This window comes from Haliaeetus albicilla, chromosome 4, assembly GCF_947461875.1.
Source record: "Haliaeetus albicilla chromosome 4, bHalAlb1.1, whole genome shotgun sequence".
Taxonomy (NCBI): domain Eukaryota; kingdom Metazoa; phylum Chordata; class Aves; order Accipitriformes; family Accipitridae; genus Haliaeetus; species Haliaeetus albicilla.
Window position 1 is genome coordinate 43,535,816 of NC_091486.1, and position 24,211 is coordinate 43,560,026.

The 24,211-nt window shown below is 42.8% G+C and overlaps 1 protein-coding gene across 9 annotated transcripts in view; it reads right to left on the reverse strand.

The window, feature by feature from the left end:
- HDAC4 (histone deacetylase 4) overlaps positions 1-24,211 on the reverse strand; it is a 264,837-nt gene that overhangs the window by 15,366 nt on the left and 225,260 nt on the right. For all 9 annotated transcript variants that reach the window (XM_069782187.1, XM_069782191.1, XM_069782190.1 and 6 more), the window contains 7 exons: positions 23,714-23,760; positions 15,415-15,522; positions 14,804-14,859; positions 13,708-13,795; positions 12,276-12,395; positions 10,159-10,256; positions 1,553-1,671 (listed from right to left, as the gene is read on the reverse strand). In XM_069782187.1, coding sequence (XP_069638288.1) covers positions 1,553-1,671; positions 10,159-10,256; positions 12,276-12,395; positions 13,708-13,795; positions 14,804-14,859; positions 15,415-15,522; positions 23,714-23,760 — 636 coding nt within the window. The remainder of the gene's footprint in view (positions 1-1,552; positions 1,672-10,158; positions 10,257-12,275; positions 12,396-13,707; positions 13,796-14,803; positions 14,860-15,414; positions 15,523-23,713; positions 23,761-24,211) is intronic.

Consider the following 24,211-nt stretch of genomic DNA (forward strand, 5'->3'; position numbering starts at 1 on the left):
AGCCAGGTTGGATTTTAATACGCTCATTGCAGAATTCCAGCCACGGTTCCCCGCTGGACCGGCTCAGCTGTGCGCGCCGCGGGACAGATCCATATCTCTCCTACGAGCGCTATGTTGGAGTTTATCCCAGGTGTGAGACACCGCTGTCCTCCCTACCACCCCTCAGCCCCCTGAATTAAATATAGCAGTGAATATCTCCTTTGGAAGGAAGGAAAGAGGGTGGAAGAAGGCGGCTTTTTCCCCCCTGCTTTGGAAGATGCAAAGTCAGAGCAGTCATGGGGGAGGGAGGAGGGGAAGGGGAAATCAGTAAAATTGGTGCTGGTGCTTTCAGTTGCGATAGCAGCATCAGAGTGCCCCAGAGATATTTGACATCTAGTTCTTAACAGACGTTTCTTCCCATATATAATATGCTATAAAAATTCCTGGGGCACCAGGGACTTTGATCATCTGACACACAATACATTTCTACCCTTTAAACAAAACAGAACCAAGCTGCGAGGATTTAAAAAACATGTCCTCAAAGCAACCTTCCCCCTCAAAAAAAAAAAAAAAAAAAAAAATCCAAACAAAAGAAAATCCAGGGCATTTCTACCCTCCATCCACGCTCCCTGCTTTCTGTTTTGCAGTGACCCCCGCAAGCGCCTTTGCAAATTGGCAAATTAACAGCCAGATAAAAAGATTCACGGCTGAGCCCATAACCATTTTGTGAGAGTAGCAGAGCATGAGAAATTCAACAAGCAGGTAAACAAGACCTTCTCATTACAAAGTGTTTCTGGATATCTTAAATAACTTGTCTCTTGTAAATCTATTTCACTTTATTCTTATATAAAGTTTATAGGTTCAGCTACCTTACAAGGTTCTGAAGTTCACTGTAGAGAGTAAGTTCCCTGGCTGAAACAAACTCTTAAAAAATAGTAATAAAATCCTTTTGCAAGAAAAACTGTCTTCTCGATTGACTTGAATGAAACAGTGCCAGATAAACCCAGCATTACCAAGGTGGGGGGGATTTCAGTCTATCTCCTGTGCAATGCAAAACATCATGGATCCAAAGCAAAAAGGAGGTTCTTGCGGGCCCATATAATTGCCTCAAAGGTGGAGAACAAAAATATTCAGCTCAAATTTTTAATAAGGTATTCTGGAGGAAGAAATGGACTTCTACTAGCATTCAGAGCAAGGTACACTGTTTACATCTTGCATTGCCTCTTTCTGCAATTTTGCATTACAACAAGCATAACTCTCTAATTCAGCAGCCGTCTTCTGCAGAGATGTGACTACAAACGAATTTGTAACTTCCTTACATAATTTAGTTGCACTCAAAATTGAAATATGCAACGCTTCAAGAAAACGAAGGCTTTAGCCAGACCAATATGTATACGGTTCAGTCACAAAACACATGAAAATTCAAAGAAAAAGGCTGAAAAGTTTGCCATTGAAATGCAAGATCCGAAGATAGACCCCAAAATGTAAAACCTGCAAATACTGTACTTTAGTCCCTAGACAGCAGCAATTTACACCAGTTTTGGATCTCTGCTCTTGTAAATCCACAACTTACATTTTGCTGATAGATTATATCCTCCAAGAGGTGTGGGATGGCCTTCCACCGCATCGAAACCAGATGACACCAGCACAACATCTGGGGCAAATTCATTGGCAATGGGCATTACTACCGTTCTGCAACAAAAATGTAACAACGGCAGACACGTTACTTTGGCTCTTGAACAAATGCAGGAACACTTAAGCCATCTTGAACAAACCCGTTATAAAACCTTGTACTGTTTTCCACAGTAGAGAAGCCCATCTCCTATTTTCTTACAAGGTGAGAGCCTGGCTGGTAGAACACCTTGCACCGCCACGCAGTAGTTTTAAAGTCAATCTCATGTTATTTTTTCCAGCAAGGTCTGTGAATTCCTCCATCAACAGCCTCAAGTTTTGATGAAGGAAATAAGTTGCCATATGTTGTGTTTCCCATTTGTGATCCTATCTTGCTTTAAACACAGGGAACGTGGGGATAAGGAGGAAATAAGGGGGCATCTGGCATAGGCTGCAAAACCACCTGGAAAACCTCTCTTGATGGCAACCTCGGTTTGTGGCACTTGTCTCCATGTGCTCCTTCAAAATATCTCCTTTAGCCTCTGCAGCATCTGCAAAGCTGTTTATTTTTTCCTTGCTGCACTTCTCATTTACCACAATAAAAGGCTGGGGATATCGCACAGGGCAAAAAGCTTTAATATGCAAATATCCCACCCAAATACACCTCTCCAAACTCCGGTTCCCCATCATTTGACATTTTGTTCGCTAGAATATGGAATGAATTGCTTAGCATCCATAAACTACTGCCTGTTAAAGCCAGTATTTAAATGAAACAAGAAGTCTGTGTCTGTGGTTCCTCAGCAAAAGGCCTTCTCCCTCTATTTTCTCTCTCCAATCTACTTGATTTCTGTTCAAAACCTACATGAGGTTGCAAACACCCCATTTCCCATGTCAAGATGCCAATTAAGCAAAACTGGAAAGTTGAGCAGAGAGCAAGTAGTTGCTTCTTTGTCTAACAGCTCCAGCACAAACATGGCAGAACTGAAATTAAAGCAAGGAAAAAAGTCAAAGCAACAGAGCTTCTTAATAAACATGATGCCAACACCCATGATCTTTTCTAATTGTGCAAGCCCGTCGCAAGCACTCTTGGATGAACACCTTCCTGTGCCTTCAGTTCACGCCGGGGTATCCACATTCATGGGCTTGAAAGTTGTGGAACTAGTGGAAAAGCAAGGATTTGCACAGAGGTTGCCCTTTATATAGAGTAGTATTTTCCAAATTATGTTCTTTTTTCCATAATAAATTTACACACTGAATCTTGGATGTATACCTAGGGCAACCTGACCAATGCCGTCCATTGCTGGTATTGAAGACGGCAGTGTTTCCCTGTTTCCCCATCCTAGGAACAGCTACTGGCAAGGTTAACTTTCTAAAGCAGGAATTGAAGTTATTCATATACCAAAGCATGAACCTGTAAATATCTTTGCATACATGAGAACTTCACTTTTATTGAGTATACTTGTTATGTGATGCTCCGAAAAACAGAAAGAGCCCAGAAAGGTCTGTTCAGTGCTGAGATTGCTCAAGTGCTATCAAGACACCCATAAAAATTCACATGTCTTGCTACAGTGATGTTAAACAGCCACAAGACACCTTCTAGTGTCAGCAGCTTGTGTTAGCCCCAACACTGATCGGAGCTCGTGCCATTTTGCCCTCCACAGAGTTTATTTTTAATGGAGTATTAACATCTACCATCCAATGAGACACTTCCAGAGTCAGTCCAAACCATCAAGCAGCTTCCATTGCCACCACTGAGCAGAATCCCTGCGGGGAGGGACGCTGGGCACACTGCAGGTCTGGTCAAGGCAATCAGACACAATGTAGTCAAAAAAAAAAAAGCCTTCTAGCTTTAAATTTTTGGCAACTAATTACTGCAGTAACTTAACAGCCTCCTGCAATCTTCCCGCCTGCCAGTCTCTGCACACAGACATGGAAACCTACGCAAAAAGGATCTTATTTTCCTTTAATTCTTACAAAATCCAAAAGAGGAATTTTAATTTTTTCCTCAAACGACATGATTGCTGTATACATTTTGTCCTCAGGGAGATGATTACATAAGGAAGACAAAATAGCACAGTTTTTGCTGATGACTTTACAGTTGACAAAAATCTGTTTAGTGAAACCCACAGACGTTTTAAGTAGAAACCACCTCCTTTATAAAGGACTAAAGCAGCAGTTTCGAAGCAAGTGCATGTGGTGGAGGTTTTTTTTTCCCCTGAGCTTTGAAGTACTGCTGAGCTCTTTAGTTTCTTACCAAAGGAAAACTGCTAAAATCATCAGATTTCTTCCCTGCCCCCCCCCAAGTTATGATGGCATGGGAGCTGCTAGTACCTCAACCGATGTGTGGGATCACCATAAGCTGGTTGCAGAGCAAGCCCAAACCCCAAGCTGTGGGTATAGTCTGTCAGCACCGAGCAACCCACGCGACCCCAAATCGGTAACAATTTCTTGGCCATGGGATGGCTCATCCGCTGATGCCGAAGCACGAATGCACCCCAGGCACAGGGGCAGCCGGCGAGCAGCGTGATGGTGCTGGTGATGCTTGGCTGAAGGTCCCCGCACAGGGACAGTGGTTCAAAGATACCCTCTAGAGGCACAGCCAACTCTGAGAGTTAACTGTGAACCCTGTCTGTATAAATTTGAGGAGAGAAAAAGCAGCGATTGCCGGTTAAAAGTAAATCAATCGGTATCTGACAATAGAAGAAGCTGTTTTGAGGATGTCCAGAGTTTTCTCCAGTGCAGGATGGGGTGACCTTACAGCCACAGCTGGTTACCCCAGCAAGTACCTTCAACTCTGAGCAATTATTAGTGGTGCTCTGTATGCACAGTAAATTTTTATGAGGTCTCTTAGAGTTTAAGAAACATGTGTTGCAGGTCCCCTGGCTCCATCCAAGAGGAGCCAGGAGGACAGACAGTCTGTGCCCATGGGATCGGTGCCACATGCCCGTCCTGGACAGAGGCTGCCTGGGAGCCGTGCATGTTCAGGGGCAATCAGAGGAGAAGTGTAAGATGACAGGGTGTCAAAAAAATAAGCTAATAAGCTAATAATGCTTTCAGTACCTTGACCGTCACAAACCCATCCAAACTCAAGAGCACCCTCAAATCCAGACTTGAACCCCTTCCTTCGCCTGTGATCCCTACTCAAACTCTCAAGGGCTGCTCTTGCTTCGGACTTTCTCCTAATTCCAGTATTATACCAGTACTCCAAAGCCTCAGTCCCAGCTCTATCTGATGCTTACCATGTACGTAAGCAGCTATATCTGTGGCCATAAAACTTGACCCAGGAGGACCAAAGCCATCCTGCCTCTCAGCACTCCCTCCCTCGTTTTTCTTTTTCTTTTTTTTTAAAATTAAAGAGAGACTCATGAAAATTTAAGACCCAAGCAAATGAACTGCTTTCAAATGATGTATTTCTGAGATTTCATCTGTGGGCAGCGTTTCAGGCACATCTAACCCAGTCTTTTGGTTTTTCATTTTTTCTTGTGCACAGGTGAAAACAGCTTTGCTCAGATCCATCACAGTAAAGCTAAGTCCCCAAGAGAAAGCAACAATCAAACTGCAAACAAACCTATGGCTTTGCCCTGGTGATAATACTATAAAAAAAGCCAGAAATTCAAACTAGTATCTGAAACTACTACTGGCCTGTAGAGTTATTCACCGAGGAACGAAAGGATTTGTAACACTGAATATTCATTCAAGCCATATAGAATTTTTTAAAATACAAGGGTTACCTTTAAATTTCTCAAATTTTAGAGGGTTGTTTTTCTTGCTTAAAATAAACTAAATCCTTTGATTTGACTCTGATTACAGCTAAGCTGAACAGCTATGCATTAGTCAAAACTGATGGCTGCAAACAGTAAAAACTACCTATCATGTTCTGCAATCTTTGAGGGGAGAGAAAAAAAATAAATACAATTTTACATCTATTTGCCAGAAGACTGGATAATTTTTAGTCTGTTACTAGCCAATTTACCAATTAAACACCTAATAAATGACAGGCAGTTTAAACAATCCTACAGAGGATTTTTTTTAAATGCTCAATTGCAGCAAGCAAATTGGTGAAACAGAAGGCTGAGCACTTTCTTCAGAGACTTTTTCCTACTGTTGGCCAGAGAGAGAGAGATGCATAGCAAAACATTATCTGCTGCTCCTAAGCTAATCAGCCTCCTGAAGACTCCAGTCTTTGTTTCTTCAAGCAGCCACCTCCACGGTCATTTACTACGTCAAAAGGGATTAGGAGTTTGGGGACAAAATCAGCGTCGGGAGAGCATGAAATCTAAAATACAGAAACAACCATTCCAGGCAAAACATCATCATCTTCCCCCCCCCCCTCCCCTTACTCAGTCCTGAAACGGTTTATGGATCGAAGGAAAAAACAAAATCCCCCCCAAATTGGCTCCTGAACTCATTTAACACTTTCTGAGAAAGGCAGGAGGAGAGACCTTCCAAATACTTTTGCTTCTGGTTTAGGTGTTTTACATAAAAATAAAAATAACTGGAATCAAGCTGTATATGGAGCTGCAATTGTGGAGGAGACCTTAGGGTAGGGAAAAAAAATTGTATGTGACAACACAACTGCTAGAATCATCAGGAAAACTTTCTTAGAGTAAATTCAGAGGAAAACTCCTGTGGACAATACAATCTAATTTCACTAAGTAATTGCTGTTCTCGCGTAATAAGGAACCAGCTGCAGTCTTCACATTTTTTCTGGAGGTCTCTTAGCCGGGTTTGCACACTCTGCTTTTGAAAACATCATGAGGATTTATAGAAGCAAACATGATTTCTGCTTGCATAACAAGTCAGGGAACAACAGACCCTGGTAAAACAACCCACAACCCTGAATTTTACAAGTGTTTGTTTCTATAACTACAGAATAACAGCGATGAATACCAATAACATTTTGATGAGTTAAGGACTTTTAAAATTATATGCCCTGCATTTTTCGCATTAGAGTTTAATACATTTCTGCCTAATCTGTGAAATCTGTATTGCCCACATATTTTGGTGGTGAGTTCAACCGTGGGACCTTCGCCCAGCAAACGGTCAGCTAAATTATAATGTCATGCTGTCTCGGGCAGGCAGAGCCGCTGCTACGATGGGGTGGAGGAGCGCCAAGCTCGCAACAAACTCCCCAAATCCCTTTTGCACATCTTATTAGTGACAGGGGTGACTCCACCCTGCCCCCCCCCCCCGCCCCCCCCCCCCCAAAATACAGCAATCATGATATCACCCCAACCTCAAGACGGGGCAGCCGGTGATTTCAGCCCTCGGTTATGAAGACAATAAGCGACAAAGTGCACGGCAAGACTGCTCTTCGCTTCACATTTTTAACTCTTGTTCTCACTTTTGAAATGGCTCGGCAGTATTAATAAATACTAAGAGGTCAGGCTACCCTGTCCAACTCATTGATGCAAGTTACTGTCCTTTCTTTGGAACAAGTAAAATGACACTGAAACAGGTTTTCAGTGCGGGGATGATAGGTTTCATTTGGATTTATTTATTCACTCATCAGAAGACTAATTTATGAGGACAATTATCTCAGTTATTATTTCATCAGAGCACATGCTTTTATCAAATCCATACACCAGCTCCTCCTGAAATAGAACAAAAAAAAAAAAAAAAAAGCATGTTGCTTATTTTTCTTTTGCTTGTTTTACACAGAAAGAGGTCTTGCTTCCCTAAAAGCAGACAAGCATGCGAAGAGTTAAGGCTTAAAAAAAAAAAAAAAAAAAAAAGAAGAAAAAGTATATCAGTATCTTTGCCTAGCTCAAAGGATTTCCACTGATTCCTCTACAGACTTCAAAGCCTCACAGTTTGGCATTTGGACTGGTTTGAATTAAAGCTCAGTTCTCCACTGTGAGTTTCCAAGTTCATGGTGAAAATGCCTGCTGCTTCTGGAGTTCATTATGGCCAATTTTCTTATCTTTTCTTCATCTTAGGTTTGATCCCCAGCAAATGCAACGTGGCATTCGATGGGGTGGAATAACAAGGTGCTGCCTTGAAGGCATGCATTGTCTCAAGGGGCTAACACAAGAAAAGAAGAAAAAAAAAAAAGGATATATGACCCATTCCCTTCACTTTCTAACTCTCAGAGGACTATAAATTGCAAACTTCAAAGCGTTATTTTACATTAAAATCAATAGAAAGATTCAGGGGGAAAAAAAAATGTTTTTCAAAGAAGCTGGTTAAGATTTAAAAAGGTCACTTGATAATGTATTATCATGACCAAACTTGGCATTAGATAAAAAAAAGCTTCCAATTTAACTTATTGACTGAAGGTGTGCACATGGGGCAGACTACAGGAGGTGCTACCAAGGAGGATGAGTCACAACATCCCTCGGCTTCCCAAAACCCCACCAAAATAAGGGCTGTGGCTCGCTCCAAAATATGTTCCCCAAATAGCTGCAGTCTCTGGGCAAAAAGACAGCAGTGCCTATTAAGGAATGGCTGGCAAAGGTCCTCCTGTGCAGACTGAGCAATTTTCCAGGAGCCTTGAAACTCAATTAATATTTAATAGCAAGTATGTCACTCCATCATGAGCTACAAGTTCTCTTTGTAATGAAGAGATCAGTCTTGTTGACTGCTGGGATAAACAGACTTCCACTTTGGAGGAAAGTGCTGCTTTCCTGTAACAGGAATAAAACATCGAGACAAATGACAGTTATTTGACTGGATGTTATTTTAAATTGTATACATTCTTTGAAGGCTTTTTAATGGCAGGCTGAAGAGTAAAAGCTCTCAGTAAACTGCTCAGTATAATGGAATACAAATACGCACACAGTGAACAACAGAAAATAATGCTCCCAGATTTAACGCTATTCCATGAAGGCGATAGTCCATCTGCCTGTCGCCAGAAATGCATCCCATGTTTTGGCAACTGTGTGTCTCCCTGAATTTATGTGGGGTGGTTGCCAGAAGTGCGCTAAACCTGGTTTGAGGACAGAAAACCCACTTCAACCCATAACTGTGAAAAACGGTGCCAATTGAAGAGGATGGACCCACAGCATAGGAGAGGCAGGGGGTGCAACAGGACAGTCTCTAAGAAAAATAAAGCCTGTATATACGGCAGGTCAGAGAATTATATTTGTTCTCCTGGAAAGAGTATCAGAAGGGAAAGCATGGTCTCACACTGGCCTCACTACTGGATTACTTACAAGTTCCCCTCTCCCCAGAGATCCACCTTCATTTCACCTTGTTATTCTGTTGCTTCTTTAGTCAATTTTATCCTGTTCTCTGCAGCTCTGGGAGGCAAATGCATCACTCCAGGCTTGCAGAAGTCCCCAAAACACCAATGATGTACAATCGCCCTGTTGGGTTATTTTGCCCATTAGCTGCTCAGAGCAGCAAGGTGATGTTCGACCCATACTTTTGCAGTGCTCCCGTAGCAACCCTGCTCAGAGAGACCACAACCTGGGTGCGCATGACCGTAGATAAGCTAACGTGTGTTTTGCTTCATGCATCTCTTCCGATAATGCTGATAGGAGGAAAGTAAGGATCAGATCAAACAATTCCCTGCAGTTACCTCCCTGTGATCCTCAGATATCATATGCTTCTGTGAGCAGGTCAATAAGACCCAGCAGGACATGAACAAGTCAGTCAACAACTGGCTTCATCCTCTACTCCATTTGGAGACTCAAATGATGCCATTTTTTTTGAGCATGCTTGAATATGCTTGTAAAACCCAGCACAGTGGTTTGTAACTGGCTTTACTATTACTGCTAACCAAGGAGGATATCCCAGCAACACATTAATTCAACTCCACAGCTTTGCTTACCTTCATTCACACTCTGACAGTGAGTGATGAGTAACACTTATTTAAGAGATGGTTGTATTTTTATTCATAACACACAACATGCTGCTTCTGAGGAGAAACCAGAACCCAGTAAGAAAAGCACAAACCCCACAGTTCAGTCATTTCAATTTCCAGTTGGTTGGTATAGGCATATTTGATATCTTGGGCGAATACTAATAAAATCTAAAGCTTATCAAAACAAGCCCACGTCCCTTTGCTAGGTACACTTGGGAGTGAGCTATGGTGCAAGTCAGGAGCAGAGCTCTTGCAGGAGAGGGACTGCATGGCTAACTCACTCAGAAGTTGGGTACAATCGTCTGCAGTGCAGTAATGATGTCTCAAGCCTTGGGGCAGCTGCACTCCCAAGTTTCAACTCATGATGACTTTTTAACAAGTTTTTCTGGGTTCCCCTCCCCATCCAGGTGCATTTACCCACAGAAGTACTCACCCCAAAGAGGTAAAAAAATTTTTAGCCAAAACTGGAAGACCTTACTCATATCAGTTGACATTTTACATTCATGCATCAATCAGTGCTGAGCAGCGAGTATGTCAATCCCCTAATGTCACAGCCACACTTCTTATGGCCAGAAATATCCTATTTACTTAATTAAGTTTTATTTTTAGTATGGTACTCAAAAAGTAACTGCAACTAGATGTAAATCTTGTATTTCTAAACTTAGCAAGAGAGAAGCTCAAGATTAAGGAGGACTGCACGAGGAAAAAGAAACCCAGTTTAGGTGAAAAATACGTTTGTAAGAGGAAAACTTCAATATTACCTGAAAGCAGTTAAGTATTCTGTGTCTCCCATCGGTGGATCAAGGCCACCAGTAAAGGCCATGTTAACGTTGAAACCAACTCCTGCTCCTGTGCCAACCTGAAAAGGGGAGATGGTACTCTTAATTACACATACGGAAACAGCAAACTCTGGCAACACACCTCTGCTGTCTTAATATTCTTCCAGTTGAATATGGATTTTGATTCAATAGCTTGGTGGTAGTGAGGTTAATTTTTCCCTCTAAAGAAAGCTGGTTCCCAAAACAAGAGTGAAAATAAAGCTCCTCCATGATCTGATCTTTATGGGAGTTGTGCACCAGTGGTATTTGACTGCTGCTCACCCAAACCCCACCTCTTCATCAACTGGATCCTCTTCCTCTTTTGCAGGAGAGTCTGTTATATGCAATACCCTTCCTCAATTCATTTTTAGCTTTATTCAGAAGCATATTTTATATTTCATTACAGTTGCAACTGGGGGGGAAAACCCATAGTTTTAATCAGAGCGAGCTCCCCCTCTGCTGGGGAAAAATATGATTTGCAGAGAAGAGATTTTTGCTGCTTGAGGGACACATGGGTGGTAAATGTAAGTACATCCCCATCCTTGCATGTACTGCAAACGTCCCCATCTGCATTGACTGCAAATACCTGAGAAAGGGGAAACCTGAAAAATAAACCAGGGTTTTTTAGTAATTCATTTGCCAAGAAGCAGGGCCATGTTTTGCCCATCCATATTGAAATCCAAAAGCCTGTGTTCAGTCCCTTCATCAAGCAGGGACCTCGTAGCTGCCTGAGCATGGTGGTCGTGAGGACGGGCTGTGGGTCTATAGGGACAGCAAGGGAGCCAGGCAGTATCTGCTGCCAGTGGCCGCTGGGAGCTCCGCACAGGGCTCTGAGCTCCTACACACACAGGTAGTTTTTTGTGGTTTTTTTTTAGGTCTCTGCATATGAAAAAAAAAAAAAATTGAAAATTAATGTGTTATACAATACACAGCCAGATAATTCAGGCTAGATAAAGCTACAGGGCTTTTATTGCACATTATTCCTTGTATTGGTGCAAATACAGCTGGTAGAAAAACACAGGGGGTTCATCCATCCATAGTGGGTTATTTATCCACCTGTGGCTTTGAATTTATTTTGTATTTAAAGCAGAAAAATTCACTGCAACAGTAGCGCACAAACAGGGCAATGAAGCATTATCACATTATGTTTAAGTTTCTTTAGAAATCGAAATGGAAACATCCATGTTTGCTGAATGGGAAAATGTAAAATTGACACGGTAAGAACTCTAGGAGTTTCCAGATGTAATTTGGAGTGCCTCAGAGCACACAAAATGAAGTATTTTATGAAATTTCCCTTTGATAAATCACTCTGGAAGGACAGTATTTCCTGCCAACCTAGAGGGAAAGGAAGGACGTGACTGATGTAGGAGCATCCACCCAGAGTTCAGGGAGAAAGGTGTCCCAGCTCTGTTGGCCCAGCCCTTCTGCTGCAGGCTCTGAGGACACCACCAGGAACCGGTGGCTTTGGTCCAGCAGCATCAGCAACTGCTGCTCAAATCCCACCATCAGGGCCGTGCAATGTGAACACAGCAGTGGTGGTGAGCAATGCCTCGGCAGGGCCAGGAGAAAGGGAGATGGAGGGGCTCCAAGGCTGTGCCAGGAAACCCCAGCGCTGGTGACACAGCCATGGACAACCTGTTCCTCCTGCATCTAAGAAACAAATTATGCCTGTAACGGGGAAATCCTGAAAAGTACATGGAGTGCTGGGACAGCTGGCAAAGGGCTCCTCTGGAACAGGTTGTCCCATAAGGGCTGGAGAACCTAATTGCATTGACCGATTTTCTGCTCCTTAGCCAAGGTATGTGCTTTCCTGCCAGCTCACAGGGCAAGACACAATGCCTGCGGCTGTTAGGACTTGGATGAGAAGGCACCAAACACAAAAACCCAGGCGATACATTCCCAAAGGGGCACTAATGAACACGAGTGTGGGAGCGGTGGCAGGAGCTTCTCTCCAAGCCTTGCCTGGCAGAGGCTCCCTGAGATTTTGGGGGGCACCTGAATCCCAGCCCCAAGCAGTCCTGTCAGACATGGACGGATGCTGTGCTGACCCATGCTCTTACCTCGTCGGGAGCACCACTGCCTGGAAAGAAGTTCCCATCATCATAGCGATGTAGTGAAATATAAAGAACATTAGGATCATTGTAGAAAGCTTGCTGAGTACCATTCCCATGGTGAACATCCTTCAGGGACAGAGATTGCATTATATGAGGGACGTTAGTACCTTAGTAAAAACGCACATTAAAGCCATCAACTTGGGATTCGGAGGGTTTTTCTTTGCTGTTGTGCTTTGTTTTCTGCGCTTCTCTGATCTAGCTGAAGCAGTTTATTGCAAATGAGAGTAATCTGCTTTGCACAGCTAGCTTCAGGTTACGCTCCTTTAACACATGGGATAAAAGAGGGTAAACACAATCTCAAGCGTATATCAAAACTGAGGACAGGACCAATTTACTTGGATGGGGAGAACTGGATTCATATCTAATCATGGGGGGTATATTAGTCACCCCAAATTTGCATCTTTAATCTGTCTGTGGGATGACCACTGACACAAGTGCCCAGCAAAGTTGTGTTGGACCCAACAAGGTTACACGACACAAACCCATTACTCACATCCCCTATTGCATTGCTACTTGGTGCAGAAATGCAGTCTGTAACAGGATGGGTATTCAAAATGGCCCTTCCTGACATGCAAAACAGTTAGAGGGAAGTGAGGAAAAGGATGTCCATCCAGTAGGTCAAAAAGACAAATACATCCATTTTAACTTGTGGGTCTAGCCCATGGGAGATTTGTGGCAATATAATCAAAACTCTTGGCCGATATCCAGCAACTCAAATGCCTTCACATCCGCATAAATACATTTTTAAATCTATTAAAAATATATATATATCTATCAGCCTCATTTTTAAATCTATACATCGCCACAGCAAAATCCCCCAAAGCTCTTTCTCAACTCTGCTGTGCTGTCTGCTGAGTATTTCACTGTCTCGTTCCAATTTAGAGATCACTTTTGACTGCCTGCCCACTTGCCCGGAGGCTGCACTGGCCCAGAGGCAGGACATTGAGACCATCCAGACCAATGGTCAAGCCATGCCACACAGCCTGTCCCTCTCAGTAACTGGCCCTCACATCTTGAAAAGAAATCTGGGATGGATCATAACAGTTAAGGTCAAAACCTTCAGAAAAAAAAAACCCAACAAAAGCCAGCACAGTTTGCAGTTACCCATCCTTGAGACTGTGTTATGGGCTTGTTTTAGAAAGCAACTACTTATTAATTATAATTTTATTCTGAAACCTATGGACCCTTTAAGAAATTTTTCTTTTATTAAGACACTGTAATGAAAAAACCCCAAACTTTAAAAAACAAATTTTGGCTTGCAGACCACAGGCAACATTTTTTTCACTGACACAGCCAGGGTTGCCCTTACAAGGAAAAAAAAAAACCCTGAAAACTTTCCACCTGCTCTCCTAAAGGGTAAGAACCAGCATTTACTCACCCAGTCCACTATAAGGATTTTGCTAACATTCAGCCTTTGCTGGAGCAGCTTGGCTGCGATTGCCACGGAGTTAAAATAGCAGAAACCCCTGGAGGTGATGAGAGGGAAGAGAGAGGAAAAGTTGTTAATTATAGGTTTCCTTGGTCCCAATGCATCTATTATCTAGATATAACACAGCAGGAAGAAATTTCTTCTGTTCTCACTCTTCTTTCCTCCCTAGAAGATGCACGTGTGCTCAATTAGACACACAAACCAGCCATGCAGCAGCAAGGGTCCTGCAGTCTCTCTGGAAAGGCAGAACGTTTCACACTTGCCCAAAGCCACTGCAATGAGGTGTTGCTCGGTGCCAGCTGCCCACGAGACCTCCAGCGCTGCATGTGAGGGAAGGGGACAGAAGCAGACAGGGAGAGGATGCGTCGAGGGGGAAAGGAAGGGGAAGGACCCAGGGCTGGAGCCGACACGCTCAGAGAGGCCTCAAAACACTGGGTTGAGGGGAACTCAACAGCAAGCACTCATCTCCCACCAACGAGCGCTGAAGCACCCAAGACAAGAAACTTCAGCACACGTTAAGCCAGATATACAAAGCCAACATGACTTATGCCTGGGACCCTGATTTGAAAACAGTCGGATAGGAAAACCCCTGCTATATTAAACACATGCAAGACGCCTGACTTCAGCTTTTGCTTTGCAAAGCCTTCCCACTCTGACACTCTCCTAATTCAGTGCTGTGACCCCAGGACACAGTTATGTTTGCTATTATTACTATTAGTTGCGTATCCTTGCTTTCCTCACAATGGATGAGCCATCAACATTTAATTTAAACAATTCACAAGAGAAAAGCAAATAAAAGCATTAGCGCTTTTTCAAAGCGTAACTGTAATGCTGATTCTTGCTAGAAAATACGCATCTGAAACCACTAAGCAGGATCTTGCCCTCTTCCAGAGAACTACTGGGAGCTTTGAATATAATACTGTCTTGCATATCAATAAGCAAGAAATTCTGTAATAATAACCTAACAAACTACCTTTCTAATTTCCAGCTGCAGATCACACAACAAACACCAAAGCAAGTTGCTAAAGCACATACGCATACTTACATGGGTGTGCTCTCTTCTGCATGGTGACCTGGAGGCCGAACAACAGCAAATCCATTCTATGCACAAAAAATAAGAAAATGAAGAAGTGAGACAGAAAGGAAGGTTTATTGCACAAAGATGGATGCAGAGGTTGCAGCCAGAAGCGTTAATTCTGCTTTGGAACTATGTAGTTGTTCTCAATGGTTTTCTCACAAAACCATAGCAGTGGATGATGCTTTCCCTCGTTTTGGAGGGGGGGAAAAAAGTCCACATTAATTTTACAGAAACTGCTTGGTACAGCATTTCCTTCCATTCAGGGGAAAAAAAAAATCTGAATGAGGTCACTGAAACAGCAAACAGGCTGGCCCAGCTGAAGGCAAGAGCAAAACCCTCAGATAACACTGGAATAGTGATTTCATTTGCTGCTCTGGTTTCTTTCTTCCTTTTAATCAGTGTGTAAGAACATTCACCAGGAGTCTGTTGTTCACTTGCTGATATCTTCAAAGATTTTTATGACTAAAGCCAGATGGTGGCATTAAAATGAAGCTAACTGGACCTCCTGAATAACACAGCCCTGAGCTGAGTCCTGTACAGAGCCTATATCAAAAGCCAAATGTTCTTTTCATACCAACCTTCAGTTCTCCCGTGGCTACTTTGAAAACGAGCTCAATGACACAGCCCACGGCCAGGCGAGCAGCACCGGACGAGTGAACTTCATTCCAAATTGTGTCACTGTCGACCTAACAGAGACACACACAGGAACTACGTTTAGGAGTAACAAGGACAGTCAGGAAACAGAAACTCATGTTTTATAAAGGCATTATTAATATGTAATAAATGCATTAAATTTAAATGCATTAAATTGCAGAACTGATCTTGGCAGTACCAGTGCTGGGACCCCAATGACTGTAACATCACCACTACCAAGTGTCCATTCAACCAAATGACACTCAAGAGATGACCATTTGCAACAGCTCTGCAATGCTAAAGGGTCAGTGCCGTAACACAGGAGCAAATTCAGCATCCCAAGCACTGTAAATTTGCAGGTGTCTCCTACCAATACTCCTACCAACACCACGGTATCAGTATTTCTCTTTAATTGCTGGAGGAAACTGATACCAGATGAAGTAAAAAGGTTTATAAAATAATGTAATGATTCTATAAAATTAAAAAAAAGAAAACCACAAGAAGGATGTTTAATAATGGACGCTTAAAAGATGCCTGCCCAGGACTGCCAGGGTAAGGTTATGCTGACAGCAGCTTCCCTGGGGAACCATAAGATCAACCCTGTCTCATCAAAGCTAACAACAGGCCTTCAACATCTAGCTGCTGACTACAGACATCTACTTCAACGCTAAATATTTGACAGGACCACCATCCTCTATATTTCCCCCCTGAAAATGTGCAAATAGGCCAAAGGCAAGGGAAGGCAAGGCATTCTGCAGACATCCCCATGTTGTTATTATATGAGATCATGTCCTAATTTCAACAAAAAGTGAGAAGCCTTGGCTTTTACCACATTCGTCCCGCCAACCGTATGAAGACAAGATTAGTTTGCAGACACGTGATGAAATGCCTGTTCTCTTTTTTGTTACTGCCATTCAGCCGCGACTCTGCAGAGAGCAGAGGGGGAAGGACGGCTCCCGGGGGGCTCTTTCCAGGCCGAAGCTCTGGATCTCCTCTGCTGCGCCCCCGGCTGTCTTGCACGCAGCGATGAAAGTGAAGCGTGTTTGCTTCTTGCCAGTCACAGCCTTTGCAAAAGCCAGACTGCTGGGACTGTCCCATGTCAGGTCAGCTCAGCTGCCCAAGAACAGCATAGGATAAATGTAACATTTCTCAGTGCAAAAGATCACCAGCTATTTTTCACATATTACTCTGTGTTGAGCATATTTATGGAAACAATGGCAAAGGAGAAGGAAAGAAAGAGATCGTTTGTTTTGTCTGGCATCCAGTCTGCTCACTGAGCTGCGGGGAGATGCGAGTGGCCCTACAGGAGATTGATCTGTCCCCTTCACGGCTGTGCTAAAGCCAGTGGAAATGGTCCCAGGTTATGTTATCAGGGACAGCTTCTGGCGGCATCTGCCCTGAGGATGCTTTTGAAGTCACAGTAAACCAAGAAAGCATTTGGAGAATACCAAAAAGCCATCTCTGTGTGGCAATGCTGCCAATATGTGCACTGTCCTCAGTCTCTGGGGAAAGCCACCACATCAGTGGAAAAGCCCATATTTGTGGTATGGGAACAGAAATACAATGGCATCTGAGTTATGCACGACACCTCCAGGAGTCCTGGATCAGTACTGCACACATGAAGGAGATGGGACTGATCTGACTATGTCCCTCCAAAAGCCCCTAGCAAGGTGGGAAGAAGACCAAGCTGCTTCTCCCCCCGCCATCCCCAGGGCATTAGTGCTCTACAAGGGTCTGTCTTTGGGATCCTAATCAGCAGTCCTGTAAAAACGTTATGGGATGGTCAACCTGCTTTGCGATCAGGATAACACTGCCTCATTCCCTCGGGGGATCCAGCAGTCTTCATCCTCAGATCCTCTCCCCCCAGCATCCGTGAGTGGGAGACACTCGTGGTTTATACAACAGAGAACATCTACTTGCCTTTTGCTAAGAGCTGACCAACTCAGTGCCCCTGGTCTCACTGCTCAAGTGAGATACAGCTGCACTGTGCAGTTTGGGCTGAGCATATCTAACCCATCTTTCTTGGTCTTGAAAGAAAATGCTGCAGGATGCCAGTAGCTAAGAGCTTCCCTCTCTGCCTGGCCACAGCAAGTACCAGGCGCCCTCCACAGATGCAGAATTGCAGAGAGCCATCTTCGTTCACTGTGAAGCACCAGAGGAATGGAAATACAAAAACCTCAAAATTCACATGTCCTAAGCATGGCTTTACCTAAGGGACCAACAGACCCTCAGATTTCCTCAGACTTCTGTTCCTGCCAGCCTTCCCCATAAAGCATGCAAAAGTCACCAGTGCCTGAGCCAAGCACCACCATGTTCAGGCCGTCTGATGCCTGCAGAAACCAGGCTCGTGTTGGCAGCATTTCAAGAATGAGGAGGGCAACACAGAGTGATATTAAAGAGTTATTATTTCTGCAGAAAGAAATTAAGTACTTAGAAAAAAGCATTCCACCTGTGATTTAGAAGCCAATTTCAAGGACTCTGCCATGCCCCCCCAACTCAGCTCCGCAGCAGGAGGAGGACTGGATCCAGAGACGTCTGCTGCCACCCGCAAGCTCTCCACTGCCCCATCCCACATGCAAACATCTCCAAGATAACGATTAACACCCAGCCACCTTCCCTGGAACGGATGTCTGGAGACCACTGGGCCCTACTCCAAGGCAGCACTTCATCATCTGTGTGACTGTGTCTGAACAGTCCCACTGAAGTCATCAGTGCTCTGCAGCAGGCAGGCGTAGACTCTGCCATGGTGGAAAATGTTATTAATGTGGCCCTGAGCTGGACTGCTCTCCAGCTCTGAAGCTGCTGCTGTGTGGTGCACGGGCTGCTGTTGACCCCTCCATCATTCCTGAATTCTGAAGTTCATTACAGGGTAGACGCTATTTGGCTTTCACTGCCTATGAGCTCTTTGATGTAGCTGCCATCACAGGAGTTGTTGCTGGGACAGCACATCAAGCCTTACCATCTGGAAGGACTTTACGGAGAGAGGAAGCATATTTCTTGCCTTTTGTTGATCCAACAGCGTGTATTTCTTTTTTCTTCCGAGCTGGAGGATACAGCTGCGTCAGAGATACTGAGTCTTCCACATCTGCCGCTGTTGGATGAGGAGTGGTTGTCCTGGTCAGCACACTTGTCTCCTTGAGAATAATACTAAAGCCTTGCTCATTCTAATAAAGAGGCTGCTGTTTCTACTAGGTAAGCCCATAGGAGAGGGCTCTTTTAGAGGTGGGGAGAGGGAATTCAGCGCCTGGGACCTGCTGCAGGCTCTTAACCTTCGCAGCATGTACCATTATTAGAAAATTGATGAGGGAGGGAATGCAGAAGTCGAACGGTCAATAGCTTGACGCAGGCTCTCTTCTAGAAGGAATGTCCAAGATGTTTCAGAGTGAAACCCAGAAGTTTTTCCTTCCTTATAAAGTTGAAGTCTTTGTTAATATACACAATGAGGTTCCTACTTGCACTGTATACTCTACTATATGCTAATGTGCAGCTGTTTAAAAATGAAATGAGCATTGTATAAAAGGTTTCATTATTCTAATATTTTCTTTAGTTGAAGAGCTATGCAGATAAGAAATTAAGCATAGGGACAGGTAGAGACAAGTTGTACTGCAGTTCCAGGCTCTGCAAAGCGAAGGGGGACGAAAGAGTTCTGCTCTTCCCTCATCACTGCTCTTCATCATGCTTAGGCAACAGCAGCACATACCGTCTGTGCTGCCAGCGAGTTGTTTTTACCTAACCATGTCTCCTACTGCTCTAAAGCACTGATTAAATAACCATGCTCACATTTTGTTCTTCTAAGACTTGCTAATTAGTTCTTCTCATTTCCATTCCATGGAAGTAATTTTTGTTGTCTCTGCTCTGTGATAACGTACTTTGCTTGCACAGGTAAAGATTTTTATATGCTCTAATCAAGACCTTACAATCATAAATGGACTAACATACTTTGGAAGAGACCAAACCCACATTTAAAGACCTAGATCTTTGGATATTTTTAGAACATGCATAGAAAAAGAAAATACTACACACAAAAGAAAACAAATTTATTAGCTATCGTAAGATCAAGTGTTTGAGTTTTTTGAAGAATTTGGATGCAAGTATGCTGGAACTATTTTGCAGATTTCCAAAGCTCAAACTCCTTTCTCCAAAATCTTCTTCTAATTATCCTGGATTAGGTAACGCTCTGGTGCATATAAGCCATACATTAAGAAAAGAGTGTGTGCTGCAGAGAAGTGAAGGTAACATCCTAAGTAAAAATACTGCAATACTTGCAGATGCTGCTAAAGATCAGCAGGAATAAATTACTGTTGTTTAAACCAGAGCTCACATCTGTTGATATAAGCGCTTCTGTGCTTTCTTCCTCTCCTCTATGATCAGGCGTCTGCAGATGGGAGGAGGTTTGTTAGTGTCAGCTACAGTGATGTGAAGGCTTCCTCACATAAAACAAACCAATGGGGGAAGGCAGGGGGGAATATAGACAAGAGTTTCCAAGCACCGGGAAAAAAAATTACCCTTTTTCTCATTGATTTTGAGACACTGCAACTTAAGCTTTTAAAGAGAGAGTTTGAAAGGTGTTATGTGATGAAGCTAGTTGCTCTGAAATTTTTCCTGCTCCTTCACTCTCTTTAACTTCATCTCGCTTGCTGGTAAAGAACTCATGGTTGCCCAAGCTCCAGACTTCATCCTGGCGCTTAACAGCTCTTCATGGGCTTCTCCCCCATGAATTGCTCTACAATTGCCTTTCAGATCCATCTATTCTTTTAATCTACATAACATCCCCTACAGAAGAGAACTGCCTTGTTTAATTGTTTGCAGAAGAAAGACTTGGTTTCAAGCTTTGCAGCCTGTAATTTCATCTGACACCCTCAGCTCCCAAATTATAAGGAACAGCAATCATTCAGCTTTCACCTGCTCCAGGCCAGTCCCCCTCCAGTCCACATGCATTATTTTGCATCCAACACAGAATTTAATGCGTTACATTACTATTACATTACTGTTTAGTTTCTTGTTACCATGACGCCATCCGTGTTTCTTTGCAGACAGCTTTTGCTTTGAAGACCCCAAATAAATTTAATACCATCAGCAAAGGACACTTGCTTATGACCCATCCCCTGCATTGCAACATTTCAGTGAATATACAGATTTCTCAGGGACTGTAATTCTGACCACTACTTCCTATCTTCTGACCAGTAATAAATCCAAAAGAAGACTGGTCCCACCTTATTCTACTCATTTTTGAAAACTTTTTTTCTTTCCTTTTTTTCTTTACGGCATCATGTTTGCCCCCTGGAAAGCATTTGGCAGACCAGTATCAAGCTCTCCAGGGAAAATCCTCCTTACGAAGCAGTCAGCCAGCTGGAAAGCTGTCTAGCGTTGTGGTGAGCTGAATGTAAAGACCCATGAAGCATCCCCTAGACTGCACTTATCATTAAGTGACAAACTCAGAGAAAATGAAACTTCTGCTGAAATAAATCTCTCCTCCTTCAAACTTGGGCTACAAACCATTGGATGTGCTACAGGTGCTCTGATCATCACATGCACCTGATGTTCTTTCACCATCAGGAAATATTCACCAGTACAAAGTGATTGGAGACCACACAAACTTCTTACAGCACCAGGGCTACCTCTCCACAACCTTCTCAACTTGTAAGAAAAAGATAAAACAGAGACTGATTACTGCTCAGCAATGAGTAATGTTCAGCCAACCTGGCAATCTCAAACAAGGAAGAGTCTAAACAAAACTCCATCACTCAAAAGAGCTATATGGCCACCTTGCAGCCTGAAAATGGCCTGCCAAGCAACAGCAGAAAAATACCTCTTAAGCTCTCTTGCTAGAACAATTTGAAATAATTTCATTATACCATAACAAGCACTCAGTCTCCCAGCAGTATTTACTTGCCGAAACTTCTCAGATTCACGTTACACCTCCTCTCACACTAAAATTCTTCATAACTGATGTTTTACCCTGGGCTCTGATTTTTAATTTTTTTTAAATTATATTTTTATGATTTCCTTAAAAAAAACAGTATTACATGCATCTCAAAAATGTCTTGTCATCCTCTTTGGTGCAGAAAATAATTTGGTTTTCATTTGCTACTGAAAGGCGTGCTCTGTGGCCCCAGCTAAGATCCCACTATAGGGCTTCTTCCAACAGTTTGCCATAGCAAATCAAATCAAATGAAGAGCAACTCATCTCACAGAACTGGCATGCTAACAAAGACTACAGTTTTCCATCTATTTCTTCAATAAACATACCATGCTGCTAAGCCAGCTTTCTTGACAATTCTCACACTTCGAAAGACAGCAGAAAATGGGATTGAAAGGACCTTGTGAGATCACTGTACATCCCTCCTACCCCAAAGGAGATGGTCGACACTTAAACCCATCCAGGGCACGTACAAGTGCAAAGCGCTTAATATGCTATAGCCAATTGTTCTGTACCATGGACTCATTTTCCCTACAAATATATGGCTGGCGTGTATATACTAACTAAATATGCACCCCAAAAGCAGTGAAGACTCTGTTTTCCTGCACCAGCCATGAAAGCAGCAGAAGTACACAAATAGTCGGCACTGTATCCTGAGGTAACTGGGGAAGGAAAAGGAAGAAAAACAACAGAAAGCCATTTTTACGAAAAATCTGACTATCACGTAGTTGATTACTAATAAATTACTGGTTTTAAAAAGCTTTTCCTAGAAAACGTGAAAATTATATGTTAGGATTGCTAAAACACTGTACAGAAGTCAGCAAATGTTTCTAGTATTTAAGGGTCTGTGGAGACAACCGACCAGCAAGTTAACTGCAAACACTATCTTTATTACGAGCGTATCGATAATACCAGCACTGTGGCGCTTCCTGCCTTGATTTAGGATTTAATGCAAGACTTCTGGGACTGCGCGAGGCTCAGGCACTGTCTCTACTTGTTACCATTCAGTCTTCATTTGCAAATGATAATTTTTGCTTTGAATGGCATGCCTGACTGCAGGGCAGAGTAAATCCAAACCTTTTAAACTCTAGCCAAAAATTTGCCATGAATTAGGAGACTGCAGCATATTTACAATACAAAATAAAATATCTCTACAAGTGCTCAGCAGTGGCGGTATGAATAAACGCCGATTATTCTTTTTTTTTTTTTTTTTTGACGGGATAATTTTCAAAGCAGCGATTTTGCAAAGACTCAGGAAGAAAACAATTTTGTTTCATTTCCATAACAGAATCCAGACCTCTAAATTCAACCTCACGAGCTACAATTATGCATAAGAACTACCACTGTGAATTTTCAAACACAATGCCTTTTATTGTCTCTTCTCATTCTTTTCCCTTCCTGTTCTCTGAGATTTTCTGTACTGTCACCCTCCACAGAAACTTTAGAGCAGAAAATCTGACTTGAAAGGAAAACTTTCAAGTTTTCAGGCTTCAAAGGAAAACAACAACGCAAACCTTCAACACAAGGTATTTGGATGGTATTTGGTTTTTTTCCAGCCTTATGGGAACAAACAACAACAAAAAGAAGTCTTCTTATTATATGGAATCTTGACAGATGGAAACTAATGTTCAGCTTTTCCATGATGGATGGAGGTGTATTTTAGTCACCTCCTTCAGAATCCATGCATGATTGTCCTGGAACTCGAGAAATGAAAGATGCCAAATACCGAAGGCTGCAATTCCTTTGTGCTGCATAACCTGTGAGACATTTCATTTGAGGACACTAATGTAGCCCAGACACAAATGCAGCAACTTACTGTTTACAGGAACTTCCCAAATATTGTCCTTCAGTATCACTATTTTATTAATATGTTTTCCACCTGCGCTAGGAGGCAGGCAGCTCTGAAGTACAAATACTGAAGATGAAACACCTATGCAACACGAGCAGCATGAAAAGCACATCTTGCTTTCTATGTAGAAAGGATTTTTGGATGCAAGGGTTGCTTTTCAAATGTAGTAACCTCTAAGCCATTAAATATCACTGCTTGGGAAATGAGGTTTCTCCTCCTAAAAGCCAGAGACGAAACATGCCTATGAATATCACACACACTTTGGTTCTCCAAAGTAGTTTAAGAATCTTCACCCTGCTTTTGAAGAAAGGCACGTGAGGCTGTCGCTGCAACCCCGCACCCCAGGCAGACCCTGTTTATGGGTAACATCTGGTTGCAATTACCCACTTGATGGAATGCAAAGCAACAATTTTTGTTACCAATGGGACTGGGAGAACAAACAGGACATTATTTACACATTAAAGAGAGTACTCACCCCGACACCACCACAAGGAAGCCTGACAAACATCGACGTTAGAGAACCTGTAGAAAAAAAACGGACCCTGTAAGTCAAAAAGTCAAAGTTCACCAGATTTTGGTCCAATTTTATGGCAATGCTGCAATCTTTCCAAACACAGTAACAGACTGGGGTTTTCTTGTGATTTTCAGAAAACACACAGCCAACCCTGTTACATTACAACATATACATAGACAATGTAAATCCTTGGCCTTGTTTAAAAGCCTTTCCAATGTAAAAGCCTTCTATAAATCACTTATTTTTTTATGCAAGGTTTGTGTGCTGTCCTACATTTCAAGCAGTCATGCTGACTATAAATGATTGAGATGCTACCAACAACTGCTCAGCATGTCTTCTCAGATGAACATTTTAACCCCTTTCAAATGAAGGAGGATAAGAAATCATAAAAACACCCTAATTATCAGTCATCTGCAGTTACTAGAAGACTTTGGAGCACATGAGCTTCATAAAAGAGGA